At 42.1% G+C, this 22630-nt stretch overlaps 1 protein-coding gene across 1 annotated transcript in view; it reads right to left on the reverse strand.

Moving 5' to 3' along the window:
- Positions 1-22630, reverse strand: part of LOC135178814 (dynein axonemal heavy chain 5-like) — a 196248-nt gene continuing 173618 nt past the window's right edge. The window contains exons 74-77 of the mRNA XM_064150074.1: positions 19502-19634; positions 9118-9326; positions 2638-2859; positions 1-1379 (exon numbers count right to left, since the gene is read on the reverse strand). Coding sequence (XP_064006144.1) covers positions 1158-1379; positions 2638-2859; positions 9118-9326; positions 19502-19634 — 786 coding nt within the window. The 3' untranslated portion in view covers positions 1-1157. The remainder of the gene's footprint in view (positions 1380-2637; positions 2860-9117; positions 9327-19501; positions 19635-22630) is intronic.

Genomic DNA, 22630 nt, shown 5'->3' on the forward strand with positions numbered 1-22630 from the left:
ATGAAGTACTTTTTTAGACACCAGCTGAAAAGAAATGGAACACAAATTTATACCAAAAAAAATGACAGCGCTTACAAAGGCAGGGGGAGAAAAAAGAAGTGATTAAGAAAGCATTCACTGCAATAACATCCAGCAGCAATTTCTTTTGCTTTGAATTTGTGCTAGGGAAAAAAAACCAAATAGTTTGCTGTCTGTTAAAAGAGCAGTGGCAATCTCCCTTCAATTACAGGGTAGACAGACATGGTGGGAACACACAAAAATTACTTCAATCATTTCAGGTGAATCTACTTCCAGAAACGGCCTTCTACATTTTTTTAACCTAAACTGCAGAATAAAAAGCAATTGAGAGGTTTGAGATTCCACATTCAGGCAATGACTGGTGCCAAACTGTTTTCAAATGTTTTTACTCTGAGTTTCAAAACTCTTCTCTTGCTAATAATGAGGCAAGTGTGTACATCCTCTTTGCAGGGGAGTACAGGTTCAGAAAAGAGTTAGTAAGTGCAGAGGCCACTACATGTGCAAGATAAACTCACCTGGTTGTGCAGCTTCCATTCCATAATCATTTGTATAAACAAGTTGAAGGAAATGATAGTAACTACTCGCTGAACCACCCAGTAAGCCTATAGATACAACATCAAAGGAACTGTGCATTGCAATCCATACTGAGGAACAATGTTTTTTACCACATCTTTAATTCACTTGTCCTTACAGATTTAATAATGCTATGGATGATGTTTTTAACTATGAAGTTGGATTTTAAAGGAATTATATCATATTTTGAAGAAGTCTTATATTAAGAAGATAACAGCTACTAAAGAACCACCATAAATGTTAAAGTACTTGTCACTATCACAAGCACCTTGTTTCCCTAGTGTTTCCCTTATGAGCAATCTAGTTGATTATACTCTTACTTGCTTTGTAACAGTTGCCAAATTTTACACCTGCAGCTGATAGTCCTAAGTTAAATGCCTTTAGCACTTTGGCTGTGAATAGAGCAAACTGATCCATGTGTAATTAACACTATCTGCATACATCACATATTAATTCCCATACCCCTAAGAGAACATAGCCACCACTTTGTCAGGACCAACAGAAGCCCTACTGGCTGCAGATGGATTTTCCTAGGTGGTTCTCTCGTTATAGCTACCTGTTGGTCCTTATTTTGAACTGCAGAGCAGTGCAACCCCCCGTAAAGTCCAATGGTCAGGATTCTGCACTGTTTTCAGATACAAAGAGAAAATGTATGTCAGATCTGTCCTCCGAGGCCTTTTGTAGACAGGGCAGCAGTACAGACTTCCCTGTTGCTTCATTGGGTCATTCAGTGGTGCCGTTGTGCTAATAGCGTACACATGGACCACAGGAAGACTCGTGAACAGCACCTGAGGACGTTAAAAGAGAGATGGAGCTCATCATGAGAGAGGCAGGACAGGGTGTCTGAACTACAAATGCTGGAACTGGATTCACCAATGGCCTTAAGCAAGAGCACCAGCACCTTAGCGGTGCTACACATGAGATCACAAGTCCTCTGCTCTCTATTACGCTGACTCTAACTTTAAGCCAGTGGCCATTCAGAGACAAGAGATGCCAAGAACCCTGGGAAGAAAAGAAAGCAGCAGGGAGGGAGATCATTGTCTTTTTTTCCCATCCTTTCCCCACTTTGGCTAGTACTCCCCATTCTTTCTCCACCTGTTCCATCAATAAGCTACCAAGGCCAAGAAGCCTTTAGCAAGCCTACTTGTTACCTCTGGACTGCTGGCAGAGGAGCTTCAAAGACACAAAGTACATGAGGTATGAGGTATTTATGCAGACTAGAGTGTCTCAGGCTTTTCAGTAATATAACACATTCATTGGCAGGGGGAGAACAACTGAAGAGCTTGCTGAACACCCTAGAGTGCCTCTGTTGACTCCATGTTTGAAGGTATCTTTTGACAAACCAGGCAACAGCTGTCACCAAAAGCTACAGCTGGCAAGGTTTGGTTTGTAAGAGTTTGCTCTCAGACAGACACAGATGTGTTTTTACCTACAGAGAGGACTTAACTCTAGTTCCAGGACAGTCTAAAAAAAATCACTAGTGCAGACAATGGCAGCTATCCTTGGGCAGTGACCACAGCATCTAATCACTAGCCCATGGCTAGGTTTTAAATCTGCTTAGACACACCAGTTAAATGTAGCTCCATGCATGGATAACTGATTGTAAGCCCAGAACTAAAGCTCTTCCTCCTATTCTAAAACAAATGCCGTGAATTTCTAGTCATCCAGACACTGACCTCCACAGCAGCTGTCACCAAACCCAGTCTTTGGCTCTGGACATTGTGATAGGGTCCCACTTGGTCAGTCAAAAAAGGTTGCTCTGGAGTGCACTGTTTTTTTTCTAACAAAGCTGTGGCTCTTGGGCCCCCGAAGCCAACGAGCCCAGCATCTGGTCTGCTCTAGCGCACTGCATCCTAAGTTCATTTTCTGACGGGAATGTATTTGTTTGATTCTGGCAGGTGGACAACATATCTTCTTCCCAGACCAGCTAGTGCTTTACCCTCTTAAAAAGCTGTTCTGAAACCTCTGCTGCAGGCACTCAAAATGCCTTCTGGTGCTCCCTGAGCACACCATATTACGCCACAGCCATTTTCACTTGGTCCTTACCTTAGGTGCCAGCTCAACCAGCTTGCTGTTTCTGCGGTCCCAACCTGCCCCTTCAAGAAAAAGGCCATAAATGTAAACCCCACCAATGTCAGCAGGAGGAGGGCCAGTAACATCTTCTTTCATCATCTTGGTCACTTCATTCTGTAAAACAACGCTGTCAAGTGCCCATCCTTTTGCCAAATTCAGGCGAGTTGTCTCTTGCCTCATAGCAGTGAGAAAACCCTAAGGAGATTGAATAGGATACAGTGTTTTTAAGTACTTGAGCTTACCCATTTCACACTTTCCCCCCTATATAATAGTGGCATCAGTGACATCCCATCGAATTTTACCTGCACACAACACTGAATTGTTTAAATCCTGTGCTTCACTACATCTCCCCAGTCCCACGCATTCCTACATACTTTGTATGCATGCGCTGGTGCTAAGGAGACACCAAACTGCCTTATTTAACATATCACAAGCTGTACATATAACTCTCCTCAGCTCATATGCCTACTTTACAACCAGCCAGATGGAGAGAGGTTTACAAGGCTGCCAGATTAATGTGTTTTGTGAGGTCCCAAATACAGGCAATTGCTAAGCCACAAATGACACCGGCGGTTCATGTGCTATCCTGTCTTTTCTGACACCCCCACTGTAACACTGCTTTTCAGTCCACAAATCACAAAGCATTTTACAGAATAAAAAAGGAACCACAAACTTGATTCGTGCATAGAATCACAGAATGTTAGGAGTTGGAAGAGCCCTGTGGAGATTGTCTGGTTCAGCTGCCCTGCTAAGGCAACTATGCCTAGATCAGGTTGCACAGGAGCATGTCCAGACATGTTTTTAAAGCCTCTAGAGAAGAAGACTTCACATTCTCTCTGGGCAGCCTGTTTCAGTGCCCTGTAACTCTCAAAGTTTCTCCTTAAGTTCAAGTGGAACCACCTGTGTTCTAGTTCATACTTATTGCCCCTTGCCTTATCACTGGCCACCCAGCCTCATCCTGATGACCTTTGCCCCTTCAATATCTATATGCAATGATAGGATGTCCTCTCAGTCTTCTCCAGGCTAAAGTGCCCAGGTCTCTCAGCCTCTCATTGTAAGAGAGGTGCTGCATTCCCCTAATCATCCTTGTGGCTCTTCTTTGGACTCTCTCCAGTAGTTTTGTGTCCCTCTTGAACTGGGAATCCTAGAACTGGACAGAATACTCCAGGTGTAGCCTGACCAGAGTGGAGCAGAGAGCAAGGAGAAGCACCCTTGTCCTGCTGGCTACCTTATTCTTAATGCACAGAATGCAACAGAATATTGTTTGCCTTGTTGGTCATGAGGACATATATCTGGCTCATAGTGACTGTTGTCTACCAGCATTCCCTGGTCCTTCTGCTTTCCCAGCTTGTACTTGTACATGGGGTTATTGTCCCCAGGTGCAGGACTCTACACTTGTTTTGTTGAACTTCAGAAGGTTCACCTCTGCCCAACTCTTCAGCCTGTCCAGGCCTTGCTGAATGGCAGCACAGCCTTCTGGTGTGTCAGCCAAGTTTTGTATCCACATAATGAAATGCCTCTCTCACTTTGTTCAGTGCAAAGCCTTAATATACTACAACACTGTTGTAGACACCGACAAGATAAGCCCATAGCACTTCAGCAGCAAAGAACAAAACTCTCTCTCTGTTCTAAAGAACTATAACCTTGTGATATGGTTGCAAAGTATCACAAGACAAACCAGGCTGAAGACACTGGTTAGCTTCTCTTGAGCAACTGTCTATGAGCATGCACACTGCAGTTCATGGGAGATAGTCTTACAAAGACAGAAGGGTATAGACTGCTTTGTACTTTGAGTGGGCCTGCTGTGGATGTACAGCTTCTATTAGTGGAAATCCATTTGTATAGTCATGAGATGAATGAATAAAACACAAAAACTACTGAGGGTGCAAGAGGGACTTGCTGAGAAGGACAACCAGGAAGGAAAGAAGTTTCAGGACAGACTTCAGAGGAAAGAAACAAGGCATCTGGAGACAGAGACAGAAGAATATATGGAGCCATGTGGGGAGCACACAGAGGTGGGTATTAGAGAGCCAGCAGCACAGCCAGGAAGAAATCAGGAGCAGCAAAGGAACTGAAAAAGCTTTTCATTTTTCTGCAGTATTCACAGTGCAGGATGCTCTGTTGATCTGCTGTTAGAGCCAAAGGAGTAGAAAGAAGTCAGTTGCAGAAACACGAGCATGTTAGTCTGCTGAACACAGAGTACAGCCTCTGGCTGCTGGGACTCGAGTGCTTGCTGCATGTGCTGAGCACTTTGTAGCTATGCAGTGCCCTTCAAGTTAGGAGAACATGAGGTGACATTCATGAACTCAGATGGTTTGTCTAACTGACATTGGCTGCTCCTCATTAATACCATTCCAGAGACCTCAGGAGAAGTGTTTTAAAGAGGTTTTGTGATAGCACAGATAATTGTAATTGCATTTGAAGAAGTTGAGAATTCTAGCATATAGCTAAGGGAGCCAGGATTAAAGGCCAAGTTCTTCCATCAGAAACACCATTAAATGAAAGCTGAATCTTTGTAGTTAATTTGTGGAATTTTAATTTGTAGAAACATGTTAGTACCACTGGTTTAAAATACACCAAGCATTCACTGCCAGGAGGCCCCAGAGGGCTGCTAGATCCCAGATAAACTGAAATATTAAAGAAAGAAAAGCCTGAAGAGGACAGGACAGAGAAATGACTGTATTAAGGGAATAGTTCAAAGGCACTGTGGAAACACTAGAGTAAAAGTAAGCTCGAAGCTGTGAGCTGTCTTCAGGGATAAGATTTGGAGTGCAGACTGTTCTCACAGAGATGGCAGGACCTATGTGCTGTCTGCAGTGGGACTTGTAACGTTTCTCTGCTCATTTGAATGAATCCTAGACAGTGCTTAAAGACTACAGCTGTGAGCTGGAGGCTCAGCTGGGTATCCCAATGTAGGTGAACAGCACAATAAACAGCAAGAATGAATCAAGTGGCTTGAGGTGCCACTTTACAGATGAGGGCTTGGCTCCCCTCAAACCTCTCTGTCAGGGATGTAATAGGCCACTTGCCATGACATTGGGTTTGATTTCTGGTAATCTCTGCAAGGTTTTATTTTTGTTTGCATGGTCTATGAGTCTGTTCATTGTTGTGTTCGTGGGGGGCAGTCATGCTGAGACTCCAGAAACAGGGCAGATTATTTCTTCTTTCTTCCTCTGCCTTTTCCTGAACTGAAGGCTGCTAAAATAACCAGTGAAAACTAACTCTGAACCATTTAGTGATGGAGAAGCAGGCATCTTGGAAGCTATTACCAGATATATGGAAATCAGTTAATTATATTGCTCCTATAATCATATTCTCTCCTTTACCTTGCTTAGGAGGTTCCTTGTTTGTCACTTACTTTGCAGTTTCTACAGCGAGCAAATTACAGCAGGTTTCCTAGAATCAAGTGGGCACAGAGGAATGGAGGCACTGTACTTCATGGTATTAGTATTTGCAATGTTTTGACATCTGAGGGTCTTATAAATAGGCCAAGGTTTTACTATGCTATATACTATGCAACCAGAAGGGAAATTCTGCCTCAGAGGGCTTAAAACCTGTGTTTAGGACAAGTGCCAGCACCTGGATACAGAGATGTAAACAAAGAAACAATAAAACCATGTCAGCCACAATATGGAATTTGGGAGCTAGAAATTAGATCTGCACAGTGCCACATTCTTTCAGGACAAAAACAAAAAAAAAATCCAGGGACATCAGATTAATTTCCAGGAGGGAAGAAAATTCATGGCACCTCTTGTTTTGTTCACTCCAGTTATCTTGGCCCAATGCAAAGAGGGAATCAGGTTTCTCTTACATAGAAGCCTGAGCCTGCTCTCATTTGTATCACTATAAATAAAGATTAACTTCTGTGAAATTACTGAATTTATCCTTGTGTATAAACAGTTCAAGAGAAGGCAAAGCCAGGCCCTATTTTTTTTTTATTGCCAGAATACCTCCTACTCCCAGTGCTATAAATCTGCTTTATTGCCTTGTGTTATCCATGACATTTATCCATTGACTATAAAGAGTGAAAACTATGCAAGTAGGCAGACTACAAATGACATAGAAGCTGCATTTCATCTCACAAACAAAAAGATTTTTCTGACTATTTTTCAGGTACTACAAAACACCAACACAGCCAATAGCCAGTTAGGGTTGTGGCCTCCTGATCACTGCCTCAGTTATTTCAAATGTGTCAGAGTGCCACTGTTGTGCTGCTAACAAAGTATGAAAGCAGAATCATTTTATTAAAACTCCTACTCATAGAATCATAGAATCATAGAATCATAGAATCATAGAATCAACCAGGCTGGAAGAGACCTCCAAGATCATCCAGGCCAACCTAGCACCCAGCCCTAGCCAGTCAACTAGACCATGGCACTAAGTGCCTCATCCAGGCTTTGCTTGAACACCTCCAGGGATGGTGACCCCACCACCTCCCTGGGCAGCCCATTCCAATGCCAATCACTCTCTCTGGCAACAACTTCCTCCTAACATCCAGCCTGTACCTACCCCAGCACAACTTGAGACTTTGTCCCCCTGTTCTATTGCTGGTTGCCTGGGAGAAGAGACCAACCCCCACCTGGCTACAGCCTCCCTTCAGGTAGTTGTAGATAGCAATGAGGTCACCCCTGAGCCTCCTCTTCTCCAGGCTAAACACCCCCAGCTCCTTCAGCCTCTCCTCATAGGGTTTGTGCCCCAGGCCTTTCACCAGCTTCATCACCCTCTCCTTAAAACTCTTGGTTGGGAATCCTTTGCTCAGGGATTCCGTGAGCACACTTCCAGGCTTTAAAGGAGTATCAGCTGACAGCTGACACAGAATAGATGATAGATGGATATTTCCCAGCAGTAGTCCTAGAGAATATTTGCCACTGTTGCTCTCTCTATTCTAGGCAGCTGTTTCAGCTAGCTTTTGCATTGCTAACAAGTACTGAGATTAAAATAGATATTTAAAATAGCTTTTTGCTAAGGCTTCACAGAAACCTGTTGGCTGGATACTCTCACAATGACTCACTTCCACAACTCCTACTTCCCACAAACATGTGTGAATCACAAAAAGCTTTAATGAACTGGGATAGCTGTGTAAGGAGACTACATATCATCTAGGTATGCATATTTCACTTCTTTTAATTCTGTGCTCAGCTGTTTCCTTTTCATCTTTCATTTTGTGCCAGGTTTTTATTTTAGATGGGGCAGGCAAGAGGCTGTATTTTTTTTATGTCTCTGCAGACTAAGTCTGGCACACTCCTGGGGTGGTATATATAACAAACCCTCCACTTCAAGAAACTGATCTTCAAAGATTGAAAGCCAAGTCCAAATCTCTTCTTCCTGGGTCAAAATTTTGTAACTTACCTTCTTTTCTACTCTAGGGGTTTTAATATAATGAATGAACACCAGATTACTGTAACAGAGGAGGGGGAGAAAGAGGATAATACTGAAATGTGAAAAGATGTGTTTACCCAATTTCCACACTATAATTAAAAACAACTAGAAGATGCATTGCAGAGGGACCTGGACAGGCTGGATAGGTGGGCAGAGGCCAATGGGATGAGATTTAACAACCCCAAGCAGCGCTACAGGCTGAGGACTGAGTGGCTGGAAAGCAGCCAGGAGGAAAGGGACCTGGGGGTACTGATAGATAGTAGGCTGAAGATGAGCCAGCAGTGTGCCCAGGTGGCCAAGAGAGCCAATGGCATCCTGGCCTGCATCAGGAACAGTGTGGCCAGTAGGACAAGGGAGGTTATTCTTCCCCTGTACTCAGCACTGATCAGGCCACACCTTGAGTCCTGTGTCCAGTTCTGGGCCCCTCAATTCAAGAGAGATGTTGAGGTGCTGGAACATGTCCAGAGAAGGGCAACAAAGCTGGTGAAGGGCCTGGAACACAAACCCTATGAGGAGAGGCTGAGGGAGCTGGGGTTGTTTAGCCTGGAGAAGAGGAGGCTCAGGGGTGACCTCATTGCTCTCTACAACTACCTGAAGGGACATTGTAGCCAGGTGGGGGTTGGTCTCTTCTCCCAGGCAACCAGCAACAGAACAAGGGGACACAGTCTCAAATTGTGCTGGGGTAGGTATAGGCTGGATGTTAGGAGGAAGTTCTTGCCAGAGAGAGTGATTGGCATTGGAATGGGCTGCCCAGGGAGGTGGTGGAGGCACTGTCCCTGGAGGTGTTCAAGCAAAGCCTGGATGAGGCACTTAGTGCCATGGTTTAGTTGATTGGATGGGGCTGGGTGCTCGGTTGGCCTGGATGATCTTGGAGGTCTCTTCCAACCTGGTTGATTCTATGATTCTAAGATGATTTTGGTCTAGCAAAAATTTCTTCAATAGATGTTCAAGTTAATTTTTAATATATTTCTACTAAAATTAGATTCTGCTTCATTACTGAGTCATCTCGAATTTCTCTCAAGGTCTAATTTCACTGTTACATAGGAGATAAGAGGATCTATCTGTCGGTCTTACCTGTGGATTAAAGAATCCAGTCATCCAGAACTGATTTGGTCGTCCACTCTGCAACCAGCTGCTGAACTGCTGGCTTCTTTCAAGGAGCTCTGTAAACCAAAACCCTAAAGTAGCTGACTCCCAGGAAATCTTAAACCATAGTTTTGGAATTCTAGCATCATGCATATTATCCAAGGCATCTTGCAATTCCTCTGACATAATTATGGTTCCTGGAAGATAAGTAAAACATTCAGAATGAACTTTCCCCTGGCTTGCAAAGGCAATTAAAACTTCCAAATTATATTCTGAGTCTAATAATAAACCCTCTTTTGTTGTGCCTTAATTGCATACCTGTTGCACTAATGTCTTATCAGTTTGGAGTTAATTTGCCCAAACTTACAAGGCTTGATTCAAAGTTAAAGGTGGCAAGATAAGTGATATTGATTCTGCTCTTTTGATCAGAAACAAAGTTTTCAAAGAACCCATCCTCCCTCACACACAACCATGTTTGTATTCATTATATTCACACCGTGTTTGGGATGTGGCTCACCACTTAAACATTTTTAATAGCTTTCAATGGCTCCCACATACATGATCAATGATGGAGATATGCTCTGTAGCTCATCTGTATCCTCAGCATGTACTGACAGTGATGACGTTCATGAAATTCATTATTAGCAGTGATAACTTTGTACATTTCCACTATCAAGATTCCCAGTGGGAAAGCAGTTTGTAGAATAAACCTAAAGGCAAGATTTTTTTTTTTTTAATGTTGGTTTTTTTCTTTTTTCTTTCTTTTTTTTCAGGTTCTGTTGGGTTGGTTGTTCTTTTGGGGGGGGGGGGGGGTTTGTTTGCTTGGGTTTTTTTGTTTCTTTGTTGGGTTTTGGTGGTTTGGTTGTTGTTTTTTTTTTCAGTGGCAGTGCATGCTCACATATTCCATACATAGTACTGTTGCCTCCATAAAAATACTGACATTTACTAGGACAAGGACTTTTCATTGACAGCACTAGAGAGTTTCTGTGTCTTATCAGCCTGTACTTCTGATAGTACCTAGAGGCCATGCCTCAGAAGGTCTTTTCTATTCCAGCTAAGATGTTTTAAATTATAGAAATTGACCTTGTAGCTCCCATTCCAATTAAATGTTTGTGTAATACCAGTGTTCAACACACAACTACTGTAATGGCCCCAAGGATTACATAAGATACCAAACAGAGTGCCTAAAGGAAAGAGAAGTGGTCTGAATGACTGCAATCAAGAAGTGCAGCGACCCATTCAAATAAATCTGTATGGATATGTGGCCTGTAGTATGCAAGCATCAAATCTCTTCCTTCCATTGAGGTTGGCAGGTGACCATTTCAGGGGAAGAAGCAAAATAATCACCTGCTCCACTGTTAGGCTCACAACAGGCTGCATGTGTATATTTGCTCCACTGTTAACTTTTTTGGGCTGCAGAGGGACAGGCTCCCTCACTGCGGTCTTCACCATGAGCTGCAAGGGAATGTCTGCTCTAGCAGTCAGAGCACCTCCTCTCTCTCCCTCTTCACTGACCTTTTGTTTGTGGAGTTGTTTCTCTCATATGTCCTCTCTTCTCTGGCTCCATTGTGCTTCTGCAGCAAGTTTTTCCCCTTCTTAAGTATGTTATCACTGAGGCACTACAACCGTTGCTGAAGGGCTCAGCCTTGGCCAGCAGTGGACCATAGGGGAAGCTCCAAGCAGCACCTCACAGAAGTGATGCTACCTAATTGTTGCCATGCAAACCCGATGCACATGTGTTTGGTGTGATGGCTTCCTAGCCAGATTCAGAATCATGCTTTGGGACAGCTGAGAGTCTTTTAGAAGACAATTAATAAACCTCCTCTTTTGGTATAAATCTTTTCTAACATACAGCCAAGAGCACTGCCACTGAAGAAAGAAGCCGTGCTGTGTCTGGGACAGTGCAGCGTTAGAGCATGCATTTTATCCACCCTCTCGAGGCAGAGCAAGCAGAAAAAAAATCATACAACAACACATGTTGGCTTCAGCTTTGAGCAATCTCACTGAGGGCAGAAAATAAGTGAAGAATATCCCATCCGAGCCATTTGATCACTGCCATCTGAACTAGGAAAGAACAAGCTCTTTCATCTCTGGTACTTCATTGTTTTCAGACTGATGAAGACAGCCTTCTCCTGCAACAAAGGTTGTAAGAGAGCCCCATTTTGTTTCCTATTCTTCTGTGCAGGCTGATGCTTTTCAAGTACAGGAATATGACCAGTCTCTGCTCCAAAACAAGTTGAAATCTTTGAGGATATTTGCCCATTATGACTCAGAGTAGCTGCTGAGAATGGTAAGAGTGCTCTTGAGGATGAGGTATGTTCACAGTTCTGACCTTGCCCATATAACTTCACAAATATTTCTAGTGAGTGGGTGTCATTTCTGGCAGTAGGCATACAGTGCTTGAATTTCAGCACTAGATGACATCTGTGGGTGTTGGGATAACATTCCTGATGCCAAAATACTCTGATAGACATTTAAAAAAAAGTGTGTAATTAAAAAATAAAATAATGGTCAGAAATAAAATCAGTAAAACACAAGAAAAACAACAGCATCTCTCTGGAGAAAGGTAGTACAGGTGTTTGAAAAGCTGAATTTGACAAACTGAGCGAGTAGCACGACATCACAGGCTTCTCATATTTAACTTCTGAGAAGCTCAGAGCACTGGATGCCATATGAAGAGACTGAATGTCCTATGAACTTAACATGACAGGCTTCAGTGTTCTATGAATCAGACAAGCCAGCTGCTTATAACTGGGATATTTTGGGGGGCCTATTTCATGGTGTTCCCTTTTTTAAATGGAATAAAGCCTATTTGAAAATGATCAATGAAAAGTTCTGGATGCCACATGGAGAGACTGAATGTCCTAGGAACTTAACATGATAGGTTTGAGTGTTCTATGAATCAGACAAGCCAGCTGCTTATAACTGGGATATTTTGGGGGGCCTATTTCATGGTGTTCCCTTTTTTAAATGGAATAAAGCCTATTTGAAAATGATCAATGAAAGGTTCTGGATGCCACATGGAGAGACTGAATGTCCTAGGAACTTAACATGACAGGTTTGAATGTTCTATGAATCAGACAAGCCAGCTGCTTATAACTGGGATATTTTGGGGGGCCTATTTCATGGTGTTCCCTCTTTTAAATGGAATAAAGCCTATTTGAAAATGATCAATGAAAGGTTCTGGATGCCACATGGAGAGACTGAATGTCCTATGAACTTAACATGACAGGCTTCAGTGTTCTATGAATCACACAAGCCAGCTGCTTGTAACTGGGATATTTTGGGGGGGCTACTTCATGGTGTTCCCTCTTTTAAATGGAATAAAGCCTATTTGAAAATGATCAATGAAAGGTTCTGGATGCCATATGAAGAGACTGAATGTCCTATGAACTTAACATGACAGGCTTCAGTGTTCTATGAATCACACAAGCCAGCTGCTTATAACTTGGATATTTTGGGGGGGCTACTTCATGTTGTTCCCTTTTTTAAATGGAATAAAGCCTATTTGAAAATGATCAATGAAAGGTTCTGGATGCCATATGAAGAGACTGAATGTCCTAGGAACTTAACATGACAGGTTTGAATGTTCTATGAATCAGACAGGACAGTTGTTTATAACTAGTATATTTTGGGGTTTACTTCATGATATTCACTTTCTTGAATGGAATAAAGCCTATTGGAGAAGGTCAAGTCAGTTAAAGACATTAGAGTGCTTCCATGCTTCAGAGATAGTGTGTCACACAGTCGAGCTGTTGCACAGCACAGACAGTTTGGAAATTAGGGCTCCCTGTTTTCATTGCCCTAAATTCATACCATCTCAATTCTAAACTATATCTATTATATTGCTGTGTAGTGAATAAGCCAAAGAAAGCTTTTACTGTTAATTAAGTTAAATCATCTGTTCTTTTAAATCAATCTAGGTTTAGAATGATTCATTAAATAGATATAACGTGATGGATGGAGCAGATCAGGACTATTATTTTGTGGAGTTGTCATTACCATACCCACCACAAGCAGAAGCTAAAAACTGTGGAGTCTGAAAAGTTTTGTATCTACCATTTGAATTTCACATTTAGGGAAGCTCATATTCAAACTAGAAAACATGCATATATCATTTAAATGAGTGGATAAAGATAGGAACAAAAAGTCCAGCATAAACCCCAAAAAAGCCTCAATTCACTGACTGATTTGTTTCCCGCAGGCACAGATGTGAATCAAGGATAACTGGAAGGATTAGGTAGCGTATAAATGAGATGAGGAGAAGCTAGTTCCTCCATCAAGAACAGTTTGCCAATAGCTGACATCATTATTATAGGATTGGAGACTACCCCTTAAGGATAATACTTGCTAGACAATGAGTCTGTTAAGCTAGCCTTAACAGTATACAGAGGAAAAAGCTCAGTGAGAGCATCAATCTATTCTTGACTGCCACAGTTGCAGCTACAGAAGCTGATCTTTTTCAGCCATTAAACCCTACTCAAATTTATCTCCTAAGCAATGAGATTTGTTATTGGAACAGTCACACTTCTTGCCTTCACCATCAAGTGGTAACTATCTATGCTTTGTTTAAAGTGTTGAAGAGAAAAATCCCAACTTACAACTTAATAATCTTTCCTCCCTTACAGCCTTATGGCAACAGCTAACTTGCTTGTGCTTTCCCCAAAGAAAGCATCATTTATTACTTCACTCAAAAGTACAATGTACGGAGAGTACTCACTAAAAGCCCATGTACATTCCCCTATATGTTAAACTTAATCTTTCTTTTTTTTCTTAAAGCTTTTGCATGTTTTGCCAGTTCAGTGACAACCATTTGCTGTGCTGAAGGAAGTCAACTTATTTGCTTCAGACAGTGTTTTGGGTATTTCTTCACTCCTTTTTCACTTGTAGCACTTGCTCACTTCAGTATTCAGAGATGATTTCCAGGAAGCTCCCAGGAGCTCGTTTAACTCCACCATGCTGCTTCAATTCCAAGGCCTTCAACATTTTATCACCTCCTTTTGCTCCTGGTCTCCAAAAGAGGAAGCCAAAGCTTACAATGCACAACACACTCTGTTGGATCATCTCTATTCTGTTTCCTGTTAGTTCCCACTGTCCTTTTCTGCTGCAGAAACCTCTGTTTTAATTCCTGAAGTCAGAGACATGAAAGGAACTGAGAAACTTGAGTGGTGTGTGATTTTTCAGAGAGAAGAGTGCAGAAATCCTGGATTGTCTGCAATAGCTAATTCCTTCAGTCAGTAAGAAGGCAATGTGAAAACAGCCTTGTTCTGAAGACCTACCAGCTCCAGTACTAAATATACTTGTGCACCCACCAAAACAAACAAACCAACAAACCCAAATGCACACTCCCCCCCAGACCAATTGCAAAGCAATAATTTGAAGAAGGAAATGCATGGACATCTCCCCAAAGGTAATACAGATCACTAGCCTGAGCTGGAGTAGCAGAACAACTATTCTCTGCAATTTGTCTTAAATGTGCAGTGTATGTTTCTAAACAGTTGTCCTGGCCAGCATCATGGCAAGCATACAAAACACTTATTAAGCGATCCAGAAATAACATGCCACACTTTTTAAAGGACAACACCAGGCATTCTGACATTATTAGGAGGATCAGAAGTAAATAATGGATGAGAGCTGCTAAGCAAAGAGTATCTATGCCACAAGACATACTAGGCTCATCCTCTCCATTCCTCAAATGAATTCCCTGTTGTTACAGTCCATCAATATCCTCAGTGAGTGCTCTTAACCATCATCAAATAAAATTCTCATCCAAAAGTGGAATCCACAGATGAACCCTACAAGCCACATGCACACACACTGTAGGAATTAATAAGGTAAGAGCCCAAGATCCTTCAGTCCGAAAGCCTATTGCCATCAGCAGCAGGCAAAACTCAAACTGTGTTAGTGTTAGCAGTCTCGAGGCATCACAAGTCAAAAGAGAACTTAGCCAGCTAGTGGGAATGTGTCCATCATCCTCTCCTTCATGGCTAATGATGCTCTCTGTGCACTCTGGTGAGATTGGTTTCATGAGCTTCAGTTTTTCACCATGTAGATTGGCGTAAATTATAAGGTACCCCTTTGGGCTTTTTTTGAGTGCATTTATACCCTTCTTGTGAGGTACTACATACAGAAATCCCTTTCAGCAACAGTATTCTGAGTTGGAAAAAAAATAGTGAACCTTTACCTCGTTCTTTAAGGGCCTTCACACACAGGTTTGTGTAGATGATGTAGGAATTCTAAAAGAGTTCTGTTATGTATGCAGAGCCATATGATACCTCATATCTATGTGTAGTTCTGTGTGTTCCAACATCTCCTTATATGAATGGCAACAAGGAAATTCTCAAGGCCAAAATGCTGGCAGGTAATAGGGATGGTGAGTAGGTAAAAGCAGGTTATGAAAAAAGAAGTTTTTTAATAAGGTATTAAATCAATGACTGAGATGTACAGCAACTAGTAAAACGTACCAGTATTCCTCAAGGCCTTATTTCTAACAGTTATTACTCAGCTTTGCCTGTGTTACAAAGCTCAGAAACTATTAGCAATGCATACATTTTCACTCTGCAGTATCTTCTGTCTTAATAGTCACACCTGCATTTTCTCACACTTCTCAACCTGGCCTAAACTGTATCTGAAACATGCATTTTCATGTAGGTTATGTGTCATTTAGACATGATATATTTCTGTGTGGATACCAAGAAGGCAAATAGCAAAGTTCCATCTCCTCTCAGTAATATCCTTGTCCCTGATCCTACTATCCCTAAAGCTCTGCTTGCCCTCTCTTTGACTGTAAGAAAAGAGCAACCTGTGAGTTTTCTGTTTAACAAGGCAGCATGTGCAGGTTGTGCACAGAATGCCTCTTCTCACTTTGGTCACCAACAGAACATACACTAGGCTGCATCAAAATGCTCAACATTTCTACCTCAGCGCATGGAGAAATAAAGACACCCCCCCCCCCCCAGTCCCACAGATAGGCCACATTCAGTTCCACTCTAAAGCAAATTTGAAGAGACTAGGAATAACTAGTCATTAGAATTTACTGCATTTATAGACACTATCTCCATTAGTAGGAGAGGCATTCTGAAGTGCCTACTCTCCAATAAACAGCTAGAGCATGGGTATTGCATGCCAGAAGATGCTGTGGAGAAAGGGAAGGCATGTACACAGGAACTCTATCATTCACACACTGCCCTACAAGGAACATGGCCATCTTCTGTCAGGGGCTCAAAATCCAATGTTCATAACCCACTAGGGTCTGGAGTTTTGATTGAAATTCTAAGTATTACTGATTCTTATCTCTAAAAAGTTTTCTTTCTTTAGAACCTAGTCTGTGTTTAGGTCACTTGAGAGGACAATTATCATTGCTGTTTTCTGATTTATGTGAAGCTCTGCATTATACCAACTGTGAAATGCATTCTGGGCAATCAATAAGTAATTAAAATAGAACTAATGGTTGGGACATAACTGAGAGTAAAAAGTGCAGCTACAATCTAATTATTACAATTTGATCCAACAGAACTATCCCTCCAGGCAGCAAAGTTTATTGGTGGAGATGCAGGCTTGTGGTACACGGCTGCCAACAAACATTGGACACATGCTGAGCATCCTCACTTCTCCTAAAAGCTGAACACTGCTCAATCTGCCCTCTGGACAGAGGGATAAAACTGTCTCTGCTAATTCCCTCAACATCCCCCATGTTCAGTTGCCCATGGACTGTCACTGAGGAGGTTTTTATAGTAACTCAAATGTAGCTCAGTGAGCAACAGCAGAATGACAAGGTCCATCTGTTCGCATCCAACCTATAGCACTAAATATTCAGATCTCCTTTCACAGCTACATGACACAACATGAAGATATGCTATACATAAAATTTCTTTGAGACTTTAGATCTGCTCTAAATGGATGTTCAGGCCTCAACAGGTCCATGAAGCCAGATACATGAGCAATGCACATGTCAAAATTCATACAACCAGCTTGAGCATGCAGATCAGATGATGAGGAGAGGCTGAGGGAGCTGGGCCTGTTTAGCCTGGAGAAGAGGAGGCTCAGGGGTGATCTTATTACTGTCTACAACTACCTGAAAGGGCATTGTAGCCAGGTGGGGGGTGGCCTCTTCTCCCAGGCAACCAGCAATAAAACAAGGGGACACAGTCTCAAGTTGTGCCAGGGTAGGTATAGGCTGGATATTAGGAAGAAGTTCTTCACAGAGAGAGTGATTTGCCATTGGAATGGGCTGCCCAGGGAGGTGGTGGAGGCACTGTCCCTGGGGGTCTTCAAGAAAAGCCTGGATGAGGCACTTAGTGCCATGGTCTAGTTGATTGGATAGGGCAGGGTGATAGGTTGGACTGGATGAGCTTGGAGGTCTCTTCCAACCTGGTTGATTCTATGATTCTATGATTCTATGATTGTAAAGAAAAAGAAGCACCTTAGATGATCTGAGGCTGAAGCTGACTAGTTTGAGGGGGGAATTTAGTATGACAGAGTTTAGGAGTTTCCCTTTTGATGTTCTTTCCATTCCCTAAATAAGACTCTACCACATGTACTTCATATATCATTAATCTTTCAGAAGCCATTCACTGTTCCTGTTAAATACACATCCGTTTCACAGTAATTTTTCATTATCTTTAACTTGCCTGTCCTTAAGAAAATTACAATGTTTTAGAGGATTGCACAAAAGCTACAACATTAACTTGATTAAACACCTAGTAGAGGACTATGTCCACTGTGGAACTGAATACTAAGTGCAAATAAATCTTGTTACTCATCCACCCCTCTGCAGAACATTGCACATTTTGAGACTTTAAACGTATCTGTCACAATCAAGGAAAGATGAATACTTTATTGGATGGAAAGCATTATTTTAATTTACTTGAAAAGGGACTCAATGCACATACAAAAGGAAACTTCCAGCTCAGTACTGAAACAGAGAATAACTGTTTCTTCCAGCTTGATCTTTACGTAGCTTATTACAGGGCATAGAAGCTAATTAGCCTTGGGCACATTTATGAACCTCTTTCCTAGATTCAGATTTGAGGCATGATGTTTCTGAAGCACGCATCATTGCCTCAGTGTATCACACAAATGATAGGGGGAAATAGCTTTTGATTCTTATGTAACAAAAATACAAATTAAAGACATTTTCCTTCATGAAAGGATCTGTCAAAAGACTGGAAAAGATGAGAATGACAGGTTAGACTACTGGCATCATCTGTAGCAGAAGGTAGGCATTCTGGTTTTCTCCCTGTGGGGACAGTTTTCTATCTCAGGTATTTTTTGCCTGGAGAACAGCAGACCTGACTGAGATCCTCACCAGAGGGAGTGAATCATTCCTACTTCGTTTTCATTTATGCTGAGCAACAGCTTATGTTCCTTCCTGGAGCAGACAATAACATCAGTCCTTTCTTTTTCCTCACTTCTTTTCTGATCAATTTTTCCATCTGCTTCTAGTTGCCTGCACTCTTGATTTATTTTAACTACATTCACCATTGCTCACTTTCAGCAAGGCTCCTGTCTCTGAGAGGAAGAGAATGCTGTTCTCTATCTCTTGTGATGGCTAAAAGAAGAACCCTATCACTCTCTTCTGACTTCACTCCCATTCATTTTAGCTTCCATTTAAAGACATCCTATTTGGTGCAATCAGTTTAACCAATACTGCAAATCTCACATTCAGTTAGAGACTTTACCACCTGGCCTCCTGAGTGTCCTGTCTCTTAACTATTTAGCAGCAACACTTTTACCTTGTTCTATATGATTATGCCTCAGCTTAACTTCATAAAATTCTCTGGCACATGACCTGTGAACCTAATCAGGCAATGCAGCTCCTTTGAGCTCTACAGAGATCCTGGAGAGAATCACAGAAGTGTAGTAATGCTATGAGGCGTGAACTGCACTACTGAAGCACATGCATACAGAATAAATTAAGGAGAAGTGCCCTTAGAGATGAAAACAGAAGGCTTTAAGGGGTGGCATTAGTGGTCCTCCAACGGAGAGATAAAAAGAGAAAAAAAAATAAAGGTTGAAGAGAACAAAAGAGACTGAAGTAGAAAGGAATGAAAGGAAGTATAGGCTGGATGTTAGGAAGAAGTTCTTCACAGAGAGAGTGATTTCCCATTGGAATGGGCTGCCCAGGGAGGTGGTGGAGGCACCGTCCCTGGGGGTCTTCAAGAAATGACTGGATGAGGCACTTAGTGCCATGGTCTAGTTGATTGGATAGGGCTGGGTGCTAGGTTGGACTGGATGATCTTGGAGGTCTCTTCCAACCTGGTTGATTCTATGATTCTATGAAGGGAAATACTTATTTAGTTACATAGGATAGGCAACAACTAGTAATAAAGACTGCATCTTAATGAGTGTGATGTTAAATACTGTAACTTACCATCGATAGCCAACTTGAGATCCACCAGAGTAGTTCTAACTCTTGATATAACGTGTTGCATGCGGTCAATTTCTTGACGAAGAAAGATGTTCATGGGTTGAATGGCTCCCATCTTTTGAAGCTGGGCTTTCACCTGAATGACAATAGTGCAATGATTATAAAATATAATCTCCTGTTTCCCTTGCAACAATTTTTGAAAGCAAAACAATGTTGTGGGGATTTTTTTTTTCAATTGCATTGCATAATTCTTGAGAAAAGAAACCCTTATGTAACAGAAGGCCATCCAAGTCCTGTGCCAACTGCAAGATTTAGCACACTGTGACTCATTAGCTTACCAAAAGGAGCTCCTCCATCATTCTAAGAAGGGAAAGTTCCCTCTTTTTGAAATGACACAGCAGTTCTGTCCTTGTTAGGCTGTGGGATCTTAGATCTTAGATATCTGAACATGAGCCAGCAGTGTGCCCAGGTGGCCAAGAGAGCCAGTGGCATCCTGGCCTGCATCAGGAATGGTGTGGTCAGCAGGAGCAGGGAGGTCATTCTGCCCCTGTACTCTGCACTGGTTAGACCACACCTTGAGTACTGCATTCAGTTCTGGGCCCCCCAGTTTAGGAGGGACATTGAGATGCTTGAGCGTGTCCAGAGATGGGTGATGAGGCTGGTGAGAGGCCTTGAACACAGCCCTACGAGGAGAGGCTGAGGGAGCTGGGATTGTTTAGCCTGGAGAAGAGGAGGCTCAGGGGAGACCTTATTGCTGTCTACAACTACCTGAGGGGTGGTTGTGGCCAGGAGGAGGTTGCTCTCTTCTCTCAGGTGGACAGCACCAGAATGAGAGGACACAGCCTCAAGCTATGCCAGGGGAAATTTAGGCTTGAGGTGAGGAGAAAGTTCTTCCCTGAGAGAGTCATTGGACACTGGAATGGGCTGCCCGGGGAGGTGGTGGAGTCGCTGTCCCTGGAGCTGTTCAAGGCAGGATTGGACGTGGCACTTGGTGCCATGGTCTAGCCTTGAGCTCTGTGGTAAAGGGTTGGACTTGATGATCTGTGAGGTCTCTTCCAACCTTGGTGATACTGTGATACTGTGCTCTTAAAAAAAACCCAAACCACATGCTATACAAAAGCATGTTTGATCGTAACTTCTTTCTATTTCCACACTGTGTTAGGTGAAGTTTTTCACTTCCTGCCTTGCTGAGTTGCAATTATGCTACAGATGGAGTTTGACTTAACAAGTGCAATGATATGTAGAAGCTGCTACTTCCAATAGCACACGACTCACTCATAAGACAAGGTGTTCATGGATGCATTACTGCAGAGGCAAGATTTCCCAGAATAACAGAGATGCCATGGAATCCTGCTATACCATTATGTGTGCCTTCCTGTAGGTAGAAGCTTTTAGTCTTCTTAATTTTTAATGATGACAGTTTCACTCATATTGAACAGAGAATATTTGCAAAATGTCTATGTTACTTCAGGACATGTCACAGCAATAACAGGAAAAGACTTCCCTGCCTTGCTTTTTGCATGATGTGCATACAATATGCTTCAGACATACACTGTATGTTACACTTATACCAAACATCCCTGTATAACAGTGATGAGAGACAATTTAGTGGCATCTGAAGAAATGGTGGTGCCAGTATTTCATACACTACCAGAACTTTAGATTGCCCAGGGAGGTGATGGAGTCACCGTCCCTGGAGGTGCTCAAGAAAAGCCTGGATGAGGCACTTAGTGCCATGGTCTAGTTGACTGGCTAGGGCTGGGTGCTAGGTTGGACTGGATGATCTTGGAGGTCTCTTCCAACCTGGTTGATTCTGTGATTCTGTGATTAAGACTTTCAAGTGTTTTTCTCTAGTATGATTCAGCTTTCAGAAAGCAAATAGCCCTTGGCACTGACTACCACTCAGTCACACACATAGAGATAGAATATTAATAAACCTTTTTCATAGTTATTAATAACATTTGTTTGGCTATCAAAAATAATAACCAATAATTAGTTCTGTATAAATTCATAACAGTCATCTTTCACACTGAAGCAGCCTGAACCCTAATTTTTGCCACAGTCACTCCTTTCCTAGGCAGGTGAAAATCTGCAAGGGGATTCTGGAACCAAAAAGAGATCTCCAACAGTAAAATAAGATCTTAAATCCATTAACGTATTATTAGAAAGCCGACACAGATGATCAGTACCAGAATAGTTTAAGAGCTTATTTTGAACTAACAAACAAAAGATGAAGAGTTAGAAGGTCTGTTCTGTCAAAAATCAGAACATCATTGGAATTGTGTTGTAGCCAAGTAGATGTGTTAGTTTGAAGCAGGCTAGAATGTTTTGGTGAGAAGAACTAGATTCCAGGCTGTGAAAGGAAAACAATGGTGATGTCTACTTCACTCATAGGCTTGCTGAGATGTATAGGAACAAGAAATAAAAACATAGATAACCACTCTCACTTGGGCTGCTGGCTGAGCTGCATCTTGCTCTCTAACCTCACTCTCCATTTTGGACTAATCCACTTTGCTTCTTAACCCTCTGGACTAACCTCCATTCTTCTTTGGGACTGGGGTAAGGTTGAGAGGGTCAGGGGGAAGGTGCAGGGGTGGTTGAGAGCCCCTCCTGGGGACTCAGGTTTCTGGGAGGGGAGTTGTGTTTCTGTATTACCTTTTACCTTGTCTATTTCTGTCTATAACTGTATACACTGTAAATATCTGCTTGTATATTGTGCTAGCTGTAAATATAAGCTTCATTCATACTTCCAGAGCCGGCTGAGTCTAGCCTGGGTGATTTCCAAAGTGGGAGGAGGCAGGGAACACTCAAACCATCACAGTAGGAGACACAAGACTTGATATTAAGGCATGCTATTTCATCAAGGTTAGAAGTTCACTGTATTTTGCTTTGTATTTTTCATAAATATATGTATAGTTTTATATATTATTCTGTATACTGTATTTTATACCCAAATAATAAACACTACAGATATTACACTGAACAGATTAATAGAATATAGCAGTTGAGTCGCTGTAATTGCTAGGATGAATTAGCAAATGCTTTGGCAATTTCCAATTCCCAAGTTTCGACTTCCAAGACCAATAAGAGACTCATTTTCAACTCCATATACTATTCTCTTTGGGAAACAGC

Source organism: Pogoniulus pusillus, chromosome 10, assembly GCF_015220805.1.
Source record: "Pogoniulus pusillus isolate bPogPus1 chromosome 10, bPogPus1.pri, whole genome shotgun sequence".
NCBI classification, from domain to species: Eukaryota; Metazoa; Chordata; class Aves; order Piciformes; family Lybiidae; genus Pogoniulus; species Pogoniulus pusillus.